Raw genomic sequence first — 15,531 nt, forward strand, 5'->3', positions numbered from 1 at the left:
ATTCTCTACTCTATTGTGCTTTACTCTCTATTCTGCAATTATTGACATTTTATTCTTTTACACACTTTTCAGTTTTAAATCTATTTTCTTTTATGGTCTTTACTTTTCTTTATTTCTATTCTTTTATATTGTATATTCTGCTCTCTTCTGCTCTACTGTTCTATACTTTCTATTCTACAACTTTTTCAAACCTTATACTATACTTTTCTCGTCTCTGCATGTAATTTATGATATTAATGGCAAACTTTATACAGTACTTCTGTTTAATTAAAATGTATTTGGATTGGTATCAGTTGTGTATTTATTAAATTAAATATACACAAAAACAAAAAGTTTGTAAAATACTGCTCTGTTCTGTTCTGTGCAGTCATTCCGCTTGCTTCTTTTGTTTTGCCATAGGCTGGTGTCTTTTTTTGGCACTTCCTCCTTTGCTTTCATTTGCAGCGCAGTCATGCACCGAGTTTAATTTACTGCTGCGAAAGTGTTTTTTGCAGAAGCTTGCTTCGCAAGAGATTAACAAGAAGTTGGTTAAATAAATTTTATTCCATAGAGAAAATGCCTTCAGATTATCTCTTGAAATAAAGAAGCTATTTTAATTAGCTAGTCAGCGACAACTTCTAGGATAGTATTTGTGATTTAAAGCCGTGCATGAGCAGGTTTCTGGAGAGACACCGTTGTGCATGATATGTGTGGAGAAATGGGTTAATATGCATCTCGGAGTGAGCAGAATTTTGAAGAAAGCAAGAAAAAAAAATAAAGGAGTAATCATGGCTATCTGCCCAGTCAGGCCTTACACAGTGTTGCATCACTCTGTGGCTCCACACGCACACAGCTGGCAGGGCTCAGCGCTGCACTGAGAGCAGTCAGTGCACTGGAACATCCTGTCAGCGCACCGCTACCGCCATTGCTCTCTCTGCTTGTTGTTCTCAGAGGATGTACTGGCAGACTCATCACCGTTTCCTCTCGTTTCCCAAAAGTGACTGATGCTCGAGACACACACACACGTCTTGTGTGATAACGTTGTTGTTATTACTATTTAACAATTTAATGCTCTGTTACACTAATAAATACACTACTGTTTTAGTTGCATTCATTTGATCAGAAATACAGGAAAAACAGCTATATCATAAAATATTATTACGATTTAAAATAACTGTTTTCTATTTTAATGTATTTTAAAATGTACTTTTTTCCAGTGATGTCAAAGCTGAATTTTCAGCACCATTACTCCAGTCTTCAGTGTCACACGATCCTTCAGAAATCATTCTAATATGCTGATTTGAACTTTCTATTCATCAAAAGAATGCTGAATGCATGAGAAACAGCGCTTATTTGATCAAAAATACATTTTTGCAGAATAAAAGTGTGAATTAAAAAAGAATTAAATAAAATGAATAAAAATTAAAATCTTATTGACCCCAAAGATTTGAATGGTAGTTATGAAGGACCAAACCTGCAGAAATTAAAAATAAATATTCATGCAAATAAATAAATATAATAAGAAATAAAGGAATAAATGATTTGATAAAACAAATACAATTCATTTGTATTATTCCTTAATTTCTATTACCTTTTTTCTTTATTTTTTATTTTCTGTATTTATTTTTAAATTTATTTTTATTCTTTTTAAATTTGATTTACTTATTCTTTCATTTATTGTTATATTTATGCATTTATTTATTTTTATATTTATTTATTCCCACATGTATTTGTTTCCAGATTTATTTATTAGTTTATTTCTTTTTACTTTCCGTGTGCAATATGGAAATGAGGGAGGCGGTCCTTGCAGAGCTCCAGTGCATCATTGGTTATAAGCGTCAATAGTCAGCTCTAACTAGATGAGAGAAATTTATACGGGAGTTTATACGGGATGAGGCAGATCAACTGGAGAGTTATTTTTATCGATTCTCATTATGATGTTAAACTATTTTATAGCGACCACAATTTTCCAGAAATAGACGCACAAAGCTGAATCCAGCTACTTGTGTGATCCTTCCTCACACAGCATTGTCTTCAAGCCCAGAATCATCACCAAAGTTGTCAGATTCTAGGTTGATGACACCCAGTGGGTGGTAGGTTTCCACACTAATGCTAGTTTATTTTGTAATCACAGAGAACATCTTGACTATGCAACAGGTGAAATGATCGAGGTTGTTTCCCAACCAACCAATGGCTTCTATGAAGAACAGAACAGTCCAGTGCCACGTCTCCAAAAAGTATTGTGAGCCTGAGTAGACCGTAGAGACCTTTGGTGCAATTGGTTTACGATAAACTTAGAGAAAATATTGACTTCCAAAAGCACTGCAAGCCTATGATTACAAAATAAACACAAGCCTTAGAAACCTTCACTGGGTGTGTCTAGAGGCGTCATCAACCTAGAAACTCATCGGCGATGTTGATGGATCGCTATAAAATAATTAGACATAATGTGAATCAGTGAAAATATGAGCTCTCAACCAGTGATTCACCGGAGCTCCTCAAGGACCGCCTCCCTTATTTCCAAGTTGCACACAGGAAAGTAAAAAGAAATAAATCTGGAAATAAATACACGTGGGAATAAATAAATATAAAGTAAAAAATGAACGCATAAATAAATAAACTTAAAAATAAATAAATGAATGAATGAATTAAATAAATATAAGAATAATGTAAAAACATAAATGAAAGAATAAGTAAATAAAAGCTAAAAAGAATAACAATAAATACAGAAAATAAGAAAAAAGAAAAAAAGGTTATAAAAAGTACATTCGGGCTTAAATTTTATTGCACATGAATTCTATTTGTTTTATCAAATAATGTATTCCTTTATTTATTTTCCTATTGTTACATCTATCTATCTATATATCTATCTGTCTGTCTGTCTGTCTGTCTGTCTGTTTCTGCAGGTTTGGTCTTCTATAGGTAGTGTATGTTGAGTGGGGAAGGTTGTGAACTTGCAGGGAAATTTTCACAATCTCTACGCCTTCAAACATGTAGGTTGTTTAAGCCCTTGATACCACCAAGCACACGATCGGAGATTGTTGTGTGTGGATTTGTTTTTATAAAGCATTCTTTTGGGTGTGTCTAACTATGCTGTAGTTTTGTGGTCATGAGGTGCAAAGTACACTGACAGAGAAAGGCAAAAGCACCATCTGTGCAGGTATGTTTTGAATTGGCATTAAAGTTAAGGTTTTTGGCTCAAAAAGTATATAAAAATTTGGATATAGATTCATCGGCCAACATATCGGTTATCGGCTTTCAAAAATAAAGAATTATCGGTTATTGGTATCGGCCAAAATTTTCATATCGGTGCATCCCTATATAAAATAATTAGACATAATGTGAATCGGTGAAAATATGAGCTCTCAACCAGTGATTCACTGGAGCTCCTCAAGGACCGCCTCCCTTATTTCCAAGTTGCACACAGGAAAGTAAAAAGAAATAAATCTGGAAATAAATACACGTGGGAATAAATAAATATAAAGTAAAAAATGAACGCATAAATAAATAAACTTAAAAATAAATAAATGAATGAATGAATTAAATAAATATAAGAATAATGTAAAAACATAAATGAAAGAATAAGTAAATAAAAGCTAAAAAGAATAACAATAAATACAGAAAATAATAAATAAAGAAAAAAAGGTTATAAAAAGTAAATTCGGGCTTAAATTTTATTGCACATGAATTCTATTTGTTTTATCAAATAATGTATTCCTTTATTTATTTTCCTATTGTTACATCTATCTATCTATATATCTGTCTGTCTGTCTGTCTGTCTGTCTGTCTGTCTGTCTGTCTGTCTGTTTCTGCAGATTTGGTCTTCTATAGGTAGTGTATGTTGAGTGGGGAAGGTTGTGAACTTGCAGGGAAATTTTCACAATCTCTACGCCTTCAAACATGTAGGTTGTTTAAGCCCTTGATACCACCATGCACACGATCGGAGATTGTTGTGTGTGGTTTTGTTTTTATAAAGCATTCTTTTGGGTGTGTCTAACTATGCTGTAGTTTTGTGGTCATGAGGTGCAAAGTACACTGACAGAGAAAGGCAAAAGCACCATCTGTGCAGGTATGTTTTGAATTGGCATTAAAGTTAAGGTTTTTGGTTATTATATTGACAGCAAATCTACATAACATCAAATTGGTTGTACATTTGAAATAACCAATAACTTATGTCATATATATATATATATATATATATATGTGTCTGAATTTTAATTTTAACCCATTTTATTTTTCAATGTAACTTCTGAAATTCACAAGTTTAGCTTGTTTTCATAGAGAAAACAAGTATAAACACTGACTTGACATGTATACATGAAATCTTTAAATGTTTAAGACTAGTAATGATTCAACCGAAGTGTTTGTGGTTAAATTTGTGGCAAACATCAGCTGTGTAGCAGAGGTGGAGTCAGGCAGGAAAAGGCTAATCTCACTCTCTTCTACACAAACGGAGAAGCAGGAAACGACAGTGCTTGTTCAGTGCCACTTTTCTTCCAGATTTCTATTCTGTTTGCTGCTGTTTTTTCCAGCTTCAGGCTTATTCTATCTGCTTTTGGATGAGAACAAGTGGAATATCGCACTAAACTGATGGACAAAGGCCTGTGCATTCTTTACTGACCGTACGGTTTGTGTGTGTTTGTTTGTTTGTTTTCAGATTGCAATGCACAAGTCCACAAAGGCTGCAGAGAGAGTCTTCCTGTTTGTGCCAAGGTCAAAATGAAGGTAATCCACTGTCTTTTATACTGGTTCTCATATGACTGTCATAAACAGTACTTTTGCGCATTTCATATGCTTCTTTGCTAATTATTGTCAGTTTTATGACCAGAACTGTAGGAATAATATGAGTAAAAGGAAAGTTTACCCCAAATTGAAGATTATGTCAGTATTTACTTTTCCAAACCTGTTTGCTGCAATTGAACTCTTCTTTTGATATCATAATATGGATCTATAAAGAGTAAAGACTCTATTAAAATATTTCTTTCAGCAGCAAAAACAGCAGCAGACTGTTCCAGATTCTGCCTCGATGCCTGGAGTCACGCTTAGAAGTAAAAGTAAAGTCCTCATATAATCATGCATTTCTTCATGTTTTATGTATTTCTGCTTTATTTAAAAAATCTGACCGTGTAAACTTGTTAATATGTTTAGCCCTCCCAGCACGGGAACGTCCGTGGTCCACCTTCTCTGTTACCGATGATCAGCCCGCTACTCTCGCCCCTCCTCGGAAAAGCCCCAGCAGTATCATGTCTTTCAACAGCAACCCGCTGTCCAAGAGCATGTCCATTAATAACATCGCTGGGTCAGTGCCAATGCTAGCTGATAACATACAGATGTCTTTAAATTTAATATTGTAATTGCTCTTACAATCACAGTTTTGTGCTTTCACCATTGAATGTCTTGACAAGATTTCTGTCATGATTTTAGTTTATTCTTTACTGTTGGATTTAATTCATAATTTTAAAACCGATGAGAATTGTGCACTTGATATTTAGATTTTGAGGTCACTGTTTTATAAAATCAATAAGGCATTAAAACATAGAGTATATAACAAATCTTCTGCTCTTTGCACATTCAGGCAAATTGAAGACCCTCCTCTAAAGACTCTGAAGTTTCTGTCCCAGTCAACCGACTCTCTTCACAAGACCAGTAAAGTCAGCGAGTCCACAGAATCTCTTACTGATGAGGGTACGTCTCTTCATCTCGTAATTGAATCATTACCAACAAAATACACACCTGTCTTGAGTCCAAACATGTTATGAAGATTAACATGAGAATAAGTATTAATTATTTACAGTGTGGCTATTCATTATAATTTAATTCTTAAATATTTTGTAATATAAACAGAAATAAGTGTATATTCTAGAAAACGGCATCATTCTTATTGGTTTATGTGGACGGCAGGTACAGAGATGATGGATAGTCAGCTGATGGGAGAATTTGAAGCTGATGCCAAAGAGCTGGAAGCAGATTCTTGGAGCTTTACGGTGGACAAGAAATTATTGAAACAGCTTAAAAAGGATGTTATCAAGAGGCAAGATGTCATTTACGGTAAGAGTCACACTAGACCCTCCAAAGAAGCTTCTGCTTTCATTTTCAAACTTTCTGAGAAAAAGTATTGAAACTGTTGAGTGAGGTCATAGACACACTTATAAGGTCATGTGATAAAGTTCCTGCCTTCTCTTATTATTAGAACTCATCCAGACCGAAATGCACCATGTGAGGACCTTGAAGATTATGGCTGATGTTTACAGTAAAGGGCTACTGAGAGAGGTTCAACTGGAGGTTCAGACTGTAGAGAAGATATTCCCCATGTTAGATGACGTTCTAGACTTGCACACACAGTTCTTCTTACAGCTGCTCGAAAGGAAGAAAGAGTCAGGGAGCCAGGAAGAAGGTGGCTTTGTCATCCGAAAGATTGGTGATGTGCTGGTCTCTCAGGTACGTTCAGGCTAAAACTTGTGATGGAACATCGACAAAATGCCTCTGGATCTATAGAAATGCATTGATTTGTAATGTCTGGAGCTTTTATAGTAAGTATAATGCTAGTATAGCATTTAAGTAACATACAATTTTTCCACTATTTATTCCTCCCTAGTTCTCAGGTTCCAGTGCCGAGAGAATGAAGAAGGTCTATGGGAAGTTCTGCAGCAGACACAATGAAGCTGTGAACTTTTACAAGGAGCTTCAAACCAAAGACAAACGTTTTCAAGCTTTCATCAAGGTAGCCATCTCAAATGATTTTGCCTTCACAAATTTCACACAGTAAAAACAGTTAGTTCGTAAAAGAAGCCTAAAGTGTTTATTCTTTTCCTCGTTTTGTTTCCTGCTCAAGACTCTAAAATGGAAACAGTCCCATGTTTCACATCTGTTTCTGTTTTCCAGAAAATGATGAGCAGCTCTGTTGTCCGACGGCTAAGCATTCCTGAGTGTATATTGTTAGTCACACAACGAATAACAAAGTATCCCGTCTTACTACAGAGAATACTGCAGCACACGAAAGGTACAACTAGTTACTATTCTAGCCAGACTATGTCAGTACCCTTGAATTTATCTGTGGTGCTCCAGGTAATATTCTGAAGTATTTCATGACAGAAAATGAGGAAGACCATGCAGATGTAACCCAAGGTCTGAAGTTGGTGAAGGAGGTGATTGCCGCCGTGGACAATAAAGTAAACGAGCATGAGAAGAAAAAGAGGCTAAAGGAAGTGTACAGCCGGACCGACAGCAAGTCCATCATGAGGATGAAAAGCGGGCAGATGTTTGCCAGAGAGGATCTGTTACGTGGGCAGAAGTTAATTCACGATGGACCGCTACAGCTCAAGAACTCAGCGGGCAGACTCAAGGGTGAGAACCAGTGCAATGGGTTCATTGGTTAATGAATATATCAGCAGATAAAAAGTAGTAAAAAAAAAATCTAAGAACCCCTTAGCAATCGCATAACAGCAACAACATAATAAAACCCACTCAGAACACCTTAGCAACAGCATATCACCAGCATGGCAATCACCTGCAACACCCTAGTAACCACGTAACAACATGGAAAAACAAAACTCTCAGAACTCACAGAATACCTTAACAACCTTTTAGCAACAGCATAGTAACACACTGACAACCACATAAAAACAATGTGTAAAAGGCACTCAGAACACCTTAACTTTATAGCAACTGCATAGCAACCACGTGCAACACCCTAGCAACAACATGACAACAACATGTAAAAAAGACTCTCAGAACACATTCCCAACTGCATAGCAACACCCTACCAACCACATAAAAACAATGTGTAAAAGACACTCAGAACACCTTATTAACCTTATAGCAACTGCATAGCAACACCATGGTAACCACCTGCAACACCCTAGCAACCACGTAACAACAACATGTAAAAAAGACACTCAGAATACATTCCCAACCGCATAGCAACACCCTACCAACCACATAAAAACAATGTGTAAAAGACACTCAGAACACCTTATTAACCTTATAGCAACTGCATAGCAACACCATGGTAACCACCTGCAACACCCTAGCAACCACGTAACAACAACATGTAAAAAAGACACTCAGAATACATTCCCAACCGCATAGCAACACCCTACCAACCACATAAAAACAATGTGTAAAAGACACTCAGAACACCTGAATAACCTTATAGCAACTGCATAGCAACACCCTGGCAACCACTTAACAACAACAAGAAACCACTCACAACACCTTGGCACTAACAAACCACATAGCAACATCCTAGCACTCACTTGCCACATCTTAGCAACCACATAACAGCAACAATGTGCTAAACATCATTCAGAATACCTTAACCACCCTAGCAACCACCCACAACACCTTAGCAACAGCTGAACAAAAACAACAAGCTAAACAGCTTAGCATCTGCAGAATCACCTTAAAATTGTGGTGCGTGGTTTGCCTCTCACATTTAATTCAGAAAATGTAATCTAGTTTCACATTTCAAAATACAGTACATGGATAAACAGCGTTAACATTTTGCTGACAGAACAAAGTCAGGTCTGTCACCATAGCAACATACACCCACACTAACACAAACAGGGTCTGTTTTTTAATGTTTTTTAATTCTTCTCCAGATGTCCAGGCTCTGCTGCTGAGGGATGTGATTGTGTTCCTACAGGAGAAAGATCAGAAGTACATATTTGCATCCTTGGTATGTTTATCATTACAACTCTGCCTGTGATTCCCAGAACAGTGTTCCTCAATAATACATGTTTACACTATCTTGTTTGGATTCTGGAATCTAGTATTGTGTAATGTCTCTGGCGCTCTATCAGTGCTGGTTTTAATAGGAACATTGGCATATGAAGGTCTTTGGCACTTTCTAATCGTGTGACCTCGCCCCATAATTTCCTAGTCCCATCTCATCTACTTGTTCTCCACTCTCAGGACCAGCGCTCCACCGTCATCTCTCTGCAGAAACTCATTTTGAGGGAAGTAGCCAATGAGGAGAAAGGACTGTTCCTGATCACGGCCGGCATTGAGAAGCCTGAGATGGTAGAAGTGTACACCAGCTCTAAGGAGGAGAGGAACACATGGATGCAGCTCATTCAGGAGGCCATGCAGTCAGTGTGAGTCTCTGAATCTGGTTCCCATTTTATATGCAAGAAGGAGGGATGCACAATATATCGGTCAAGAACCGATAACTCTCTTCTTTCTTTTTTTTTTTTAATGGGCCAATATTGAATATTTTAATTATATATCTCATTTTTCCTATTTTTACATTTACCTTTTCCGTCATCTTGCACTCACTTAAATTACATTTTTAGAAATGAAAAATAACACTGTAAATTGTAATCTTTAGCAAATTTTAAAACGAATATACAGGATATTATAATAATATACATTCCGATGTTTTTCAGTGTTTTTATTTTTAATTTATCTTGATAAAATAATATAAATAATAAGTAAAAAGAATAGTCAGCTTAACATAGTAGAAAAAACGTACTTTAAACATCACAATTTGTGAGAGAGGGTAGTCTTTCTTTACAGACTCTCGATTTTCTCCAGGGAGGGAGATGATGATGAAGGTGTGCCTAGTGAAAACGAAGAGGACAGAAGACTTCAAGAAATCAAAGTCAAGGAGTTGAGAGGTGCAGAATTCCATCTTTCCTTTTTCTGGCTTAAAATGACTTCAATGTGTAGATATGGTTTGTTTGGGGTTAGAGTAAAGACAGAATTTAAAGTCTTAAAAGTTCATAAATGTTTAGTGATTACAATATTTAATTGTAGTGTTTCACTGACTAGAAATGAATGAGTACAGTCGGTTTAAAATGATTTTTAAAAACTCTAGTGACTAAAATGACTAAAAAACCCATGAAAATTAGTGGTCAAAAGGTGTAAAATTCTGCTAAAATGAATGAAGTGAATCTTAGGTTGCCTGTTATGAAATTAACATTGGTCTTTACAGATCAGCTGCTCAAGAGGGATGAGCAGATCTTGACTCTACTGGAGGAGAAAGTGAAGTTGTTCAGGGACATGTGTGACTGTGGCGTACCAGACGAGACCAGCCTTCGCAACAGAATGATTTTCAGGGCCACACCCGATGACATCACCAAAGGGCAGCCAATCATGAAAGAGGCTCTGACGGAAGGTGAGACGACTAGTACAGTTATATAATGCTTATTATATAAGTTGGAAAAACACTGTGGTCGTCTTACAAGCACATGGCAGCTAGTAAACTTGATACATGGGAAACATGTTTTTATGAAAATTGCAGTCTTAGAGGGCTGAAATGTAGAACATAATTTGGTTTTAAAATGACTCTATGAAGTGGAGGGTGTTAGCAACATGTTGCATCACATCATAGTGCAGCATGTGCGTATGGTCCCTGGCCAGTTAGACTTTATTAATCAGAAACACATTAAATATGGCCTCAATACTGGCTGTGCTTGTAGCAGGTACTAGTTAAATGATTAATGAAAATAATAAAACGCTACAAGTGTTTGCAAATATGATGATTTATTATTTAAAGCTCAAATATTTAATAATGCAATTTAATAATGCCAGTTGGTCAAATTAATAGAAATAAAAATAGAAGCATTTTCAGTATGCACTTAGACGTTTTAATATACAAATAATAAAATGCAATAAATGATTGCAAAAATTATGATTTATTATTTGTAGCTACTTGTCAACATTCAAATTATTTTTGACATTAAAGGAACAATATGTAAGTTTTCACCGCAAGACGTCGCATTTTCAGAACAATAACAAAGGCGAAGCTTGATAACGCTATGAAGGAGAGTGGAACGATGGGAGATGTCGTTTTCACCATCCAGAGATGTCCGAATCATGTTCACGGATGTAATGAATTAATTTTTTAAAATGACTAAAAAACCCATGAAAATTAGTGGTCAAAAGGTGTAAAATTCTGCTAAAATGAATGAAGTGAATCTTAGGTTGCCTGTTATGAAATTAACATTGGTCTTTACAGATCAGCTGCTCAAGAGGGATGAGCAGATCTTGACTCTACTGGAGGAGAAAGTGAAGTTGTTCAGGGACATGTGTGACTGTGGCGTACCAGACGAGACCAGCCTTCGCAACAGAATGATTTTCAGGGCCACACCCGATGACATCACCAAAGGGCAGCCAATCATGAAAGAGGCTCTGACGGAAGGTGAGACGACTAGTACAGTTATATAATGCTTATTATATAAGTCAGAAAAACACTGTAGGAGTCTTACAAACATATGGCAGCTAGTAAACTTGATACATGGGAAACATGTTTTTATGAAAATTGCAGTCTTAGAGGGCTGAAATGTAGAACATAATTTGGTTTTAAAATGACTCTATGAAGTGGAGGGTGTTAGCAACATGTTGCATCACATCATAGTGCAGCATGTGCGTATGGTCCCTGGCCAGTTAGACTTTATTAATCAGAAACACATTAAATATGGCCTCAATACTGGCTGTGCTTGTAGCAGGTACTAGTTAAATGATTAATGAAAATAATAAAACGCTACAAGTGTTTGCAAATATGATGATTTATTATTTAAAGCTCAAATATTTAATAATGCAATTTAATAATGCCAGTTGGTCAAATTAATAGAAATAAAAATAGAAGCATTTTCAGTATGCACTTAGACGTTTTAATATACAAATAATAAAATGCAATAAATGATTGCAAAAATTATGATTTATTATTTGTAGCTACTTGTCAACATTCAAATTATTTTTGACATTAAAGGAACAATATGTAAGTTTTCACCGCAAGACGTCGCATTTTCAGAACAATAACAAAGGCGAAGCTTGATAACGCTATGAAGGAGAGTGGAACGATGGGAGATGTCGTTTTCACCATCCAGAGATGTCCGAATCATGTTCACGGATGTAATGAATTAATTTTTTTTATTACCTGTACCTTCCAAAGTTATTCAAACAGCGAATAAATTATATAGAGAAAGCGAGCAAAGAACATTTAACGTTACATTGTCAAAAAACAGTATGCCTGACTTCAGTCTAGTGCGAGTTTAAGCATTCTCAAAAAACTCCCCTTATAATCAGTAAAGCTGTCTATACGCTGTTTGACTACTTACATCATACGTACATCTGCACATTATTGTTTCTGATGAGAAAATTTACAAGAGAGCAGAGTTCAGTTAGCGAGCGCGCACACTAAACAAAACTCCCGTGTTTCAGCGATGACTCATCTAAACGCCTCTGATTGGCCGCTGCGTTCATAAACTCAACAGACTCGTGTGTGATTGGTTATAACGTGCAACACTGTAAAAACGCGGAAAAAGATTGATGGTGCAACATTGAGCAGATCTAAATTGAATGCTGCAGTCAACACTTTTCATTTAATTTTCATTTTATTCACGACCGCCGTAATGGATTTAATTTAACTGCAGCAGCATTTTTGTCCACGTGTGTTGCTATAGTTTCTACAAGCGGAAACCGATCGCGCGGATTTTACGTAATTGATTGGCGACAATGAACCAGGACGAGCCATTATTTAAAATTGGAAATTCTCTGGATTTACAAATCCTTGGGAACTTTTGGGATAATGTAAGTGCACAACAGCATGAAATATATAACAATGTGCAAGTGGTTTTTGGATATTTTATTACGAAATTCTTACATATCGTGCCTTTAAAATACAGATGGATGCTGCATACTGGTAGTGGCTAAGACTGAGTATGGGAAAAGTCACTATATAATTGTTGCAAAATTTATTTTTGTTATTTTATCTTTATTTAATTTTAAATCAATGTGCAGAGGCACCTATAAGTAAGCTATTCTAGGTTTATGCCCGCAAATATTGTAAACGGCTATTGCTCTGTGGTGCCATCAAAACATTGCTGTTTGTTTTGCACGGAGCTATGTGTTTACTGACCAATAGCAGATGGGGAAGTGTTTGTGGAAACCTGTTTGAAAACAAAATTGCTGTTAGTGACAGAAATTACATGCTTCAGCTATAAGGAAAAATTCATGCACGTGATTGAACAAAAAATACAAACTTAACATTTCTTCTTTAAAACTACTCTAAAATGGCTCTAAAACTTACTTCCATTGAAAGTGACAAAGCACCAATGAAAATTGAGTAAATGATATTCCCGAATGGCATTTTAGAGTGTACTTAGTGAGAAAGATCTTGAAAGTGCTGAGAAGACACTTTGGCTTTGAATGTGGGAGTGATAGATAGTGCTTGTCACAGTTCATGCAGTATAGTACATGGGCAGAATCAATGGGTAAAGCTGATCTGAATCCGCAGGGCAGGAACAGATAATGGATTGCTTTAAGGTTGCAGGTCAAGAACGGGAAAGAGTATTGATTACTGTCTCCTCTTAGCCTTTTGTGAGCTTTTTGATAGTGTTTGATTTTTCTATAAACATCAGTTGTTTCTTATTGGGCAAAATCTTACAAAAACTCAAAAGAAAAGCTATTTGTAAATCAAAAGTGATTTTTATCTTATTTTATTCAAAATATGATTGTTTCTGTTTCTTGATTTTGGAGTGAAATATGGCCCAGACATGAAATTTGAAATTTGATCTACCATTTAGTGTTTACTTGAATTAGTTACCATATTCCATGTTTAACTTCTGTGTGAATGTGTGTAGTTGAGACATTACAGGTTCTGGTAAACGACAGTCTAGGAGGAGCAGAACGGGAAAGAGTATTGATTACTGTCTCCTCTTAGCCTTTTGTGAGCTTTTTGATAGTGTTTGATTTTTCTATAACATTATTGGGCAAAATCTTACAAAAACTCAAAAGAAAAGCTATTTGTAAATCAAAAGTGATTTTTATCTTATTTTATTCAAAATATGATTGTTTCCGTTTCTTGATTTTGGAGTGAAATATGGCCCAGACATGAAATTTGAAATTTGAAATTTGATCTACCATTTAGTGTTTACTTGAATTAGTTACCATATTCCATGTTTAACTTCTGTGTGAATGTGTGTAGTTGAGACATTACAGGTTCTGGTAAACGACAGTCTAGGAGGAGCAGTGCAGGATGGCGTATGTGCGGCGGGTCCCGTGACTTTGCCACGACGGGCGGAAACCTTCGGAGGCTTTGATAGTCACCAGATGAACATCTCAAAGAGTAAAGGTGGGTGTGCTTTCCACGTGGGAGTGTGCGTGAGAGCGTTTTTGCGATGCCACTCGTGTGCGTGGGTGTTTGTTCCAGGTGAGTCTGATTGTGTTTGATCTCCTGCAGATGGAGACAGAGAGGAGACGGAAGACTCTGCAGAGCTCCGCAGGACTGAGTCAGACAGCATTCTAAAGAAGGTACAAACGGGTCAAAAATGATGTGTTTCATGATGTGGAAAAAATATTTTTTTTGGCAGAGTAACATTGCTGCATGAAAAAGACAAGAAAAAAGGAAGCATTTGAAGTGAAAATAACATGGTTTCACCATGAGCTGAACAAAGGAAAAACAAATTATGAATTGTAATTACTTTTTTAGAATATCTCTCTCTATTTAATGTCTAAATCTAAAAAAAAAATAAATAAAAAAAATATATATGTGTGTGTGTGTGTGTGTGTGTGTGTGTGTGTGTGTGTGTGTGTATGTGTATAAATAAAAAAAAGCAATATAGATGCATAAAGTTAGTCCAAATGTCTTATTTCAGTCTGGACACTTTGACATAAAAACATTAAGAAATATTTAAGCAAAAAAAAATTATATATATTTTTATATAAATCATGTTAAATTCATAATATTTTTCAATTATTATTTTTTTATTTTATTTTGTGCATACGTTAAAAAATGCATTTGATATGCTATATAAAGATAAAGTTAGTTAAAATTATTGCAGAAGTCTAATTTTAATCTTGAAATATGAAAAATATTTAAGATTCTACATTATTTCTGGACAAATCAGCAAATTAACAGTGCAGATGGCATAACTGGTCAAATTAATAAAAATACATTTTTGGAATCTGTTTAATATTTGATATAATAAATGCATTTGTTGTATATGCATATTTTATAAGTACACTATTAAAAAGCTTTTGCTCACTCTTATTACAAGTGCTGTTCTAAGATGTGTTCCCATTCAAATTAATAAAAATACATTTTTGTAATCTGTTTAATATTTGATATAATAAATGCATTTGTTGTATATGCATATTTTATAAGTACACTATTAAAAGCTTTTGTTCACTCCTATTACAAGTGCTGTTCTAAGATGTGTTCCCATTACCATCTAATTCGTTAGTCATCAGTGTATCACCATATGCTCAAACCATTAGAATATATGTCTGCTGTAGCACTCATTACCTGAAGTGAACTGGAGGTTTACACACACTCTCATCACAGAACATAACTGTATAGTAACTTAATAATGAGGACACATTAAGACTGTCCTCTGCTTTACAGCAGCAGAGTAATGAGACCTGTCATCACAGTGTCTTATTCCCGGCAGGTCCTGCGGTACCCTGTCGAAGAGCACATGGATTGCTTATTATTGATTTATGTACGGTAGCCTCTTACCCAGTGCACTGACCATGTGACTGCCTCTCTCTCCCACAGGCAAGCAATGCCAACCCCCTGCTCCTACTCAAGAGGAACAACGAGGTAAG

The 15,531-nt window shown here is 35.7% G+C and overlaps 1 protein-coding gene across 1 annotated transcript in view; it reads left to right on the plus strand.

The window, feature by feature from the left end:
* LOC107583139 (A-kinase anchor protein 13-like) overlaps window positions 1-15,531 on the plus strand; it is a 111,722-nt gene that overhangs the window by 87,904 nt on the left and 8,287 nt on the right. Inside the window, exons 20-34 of the mRNA XM_016269253.1 lie at window positions 4,637-4,704; window positions 4,967-5,033; window positions 5,128-5,278; window positions 5,555-5,664; window positions 5,881-6,027; window positions 6,170-6,417; window positions 6,575-6,700; window positions 6,862-6,979; window positions 7,072-7,323; window positions 8,580-8,656; window positions 8,893-9,074; window positions 9,514-9,596; window positions 9,914-10,096; window positions 13,910-14,056; window positions 14,165-14,235. Coding sequence (XP_016124739.1) covers window positions 4,637-4,704; window positions 4,967-5,033; window positions 5,128-5,278; window positions 5,555-5,664; window positions 5,881-6,027; window positions 6,170-6,417; window positions 6,575-6,700; window positions 6,862-6,979; window positions 7,072-7,323; window positions 8,580-8,656; window positions 8,893-9,074; window positions 9,514-9,596; window positions 9,914-10,096; window positions 13,910-14,056; window positions 14,165-14,235 — 2,030 coding nt within the window. The remainder of the gene's footprint in view (window positions 1-4,636; window positions 4,705-4,966; window positions 5,034-5,127; window positions 5,279-5,554; window positions 5,665-5,880; window positions 6,028-6,169; window positions 6,418-6,574; window positions 6,701-6,861; window positions 6,980-7,071; window positions 7,324-8,579; window positions 8,657-8,892; window positions 9,075-9,513; window positions 9,597-9,913; window positions 10,097-13,909; window positions 14,057-14,164; window positions 14,236-15,531) is intronic.

Source organism: Sinocyclocheilus grahami, unplaced genomic scaffold (genome assembly GCF_001515645.1).
Source record: "Sinocyclocheilus grahami isolate Dianchi unplaced genomic scaffold, SAMN03320097.WGS_v1.1 scaffold50.1, whole genome shotgun sequence".
NCBI lineage: Eukaryota > Metazoa > Chordata > Actinopteri > Cypriniformes > Cyprinidae > Sinocyclocheilus > Sinocyclocheilus grahami.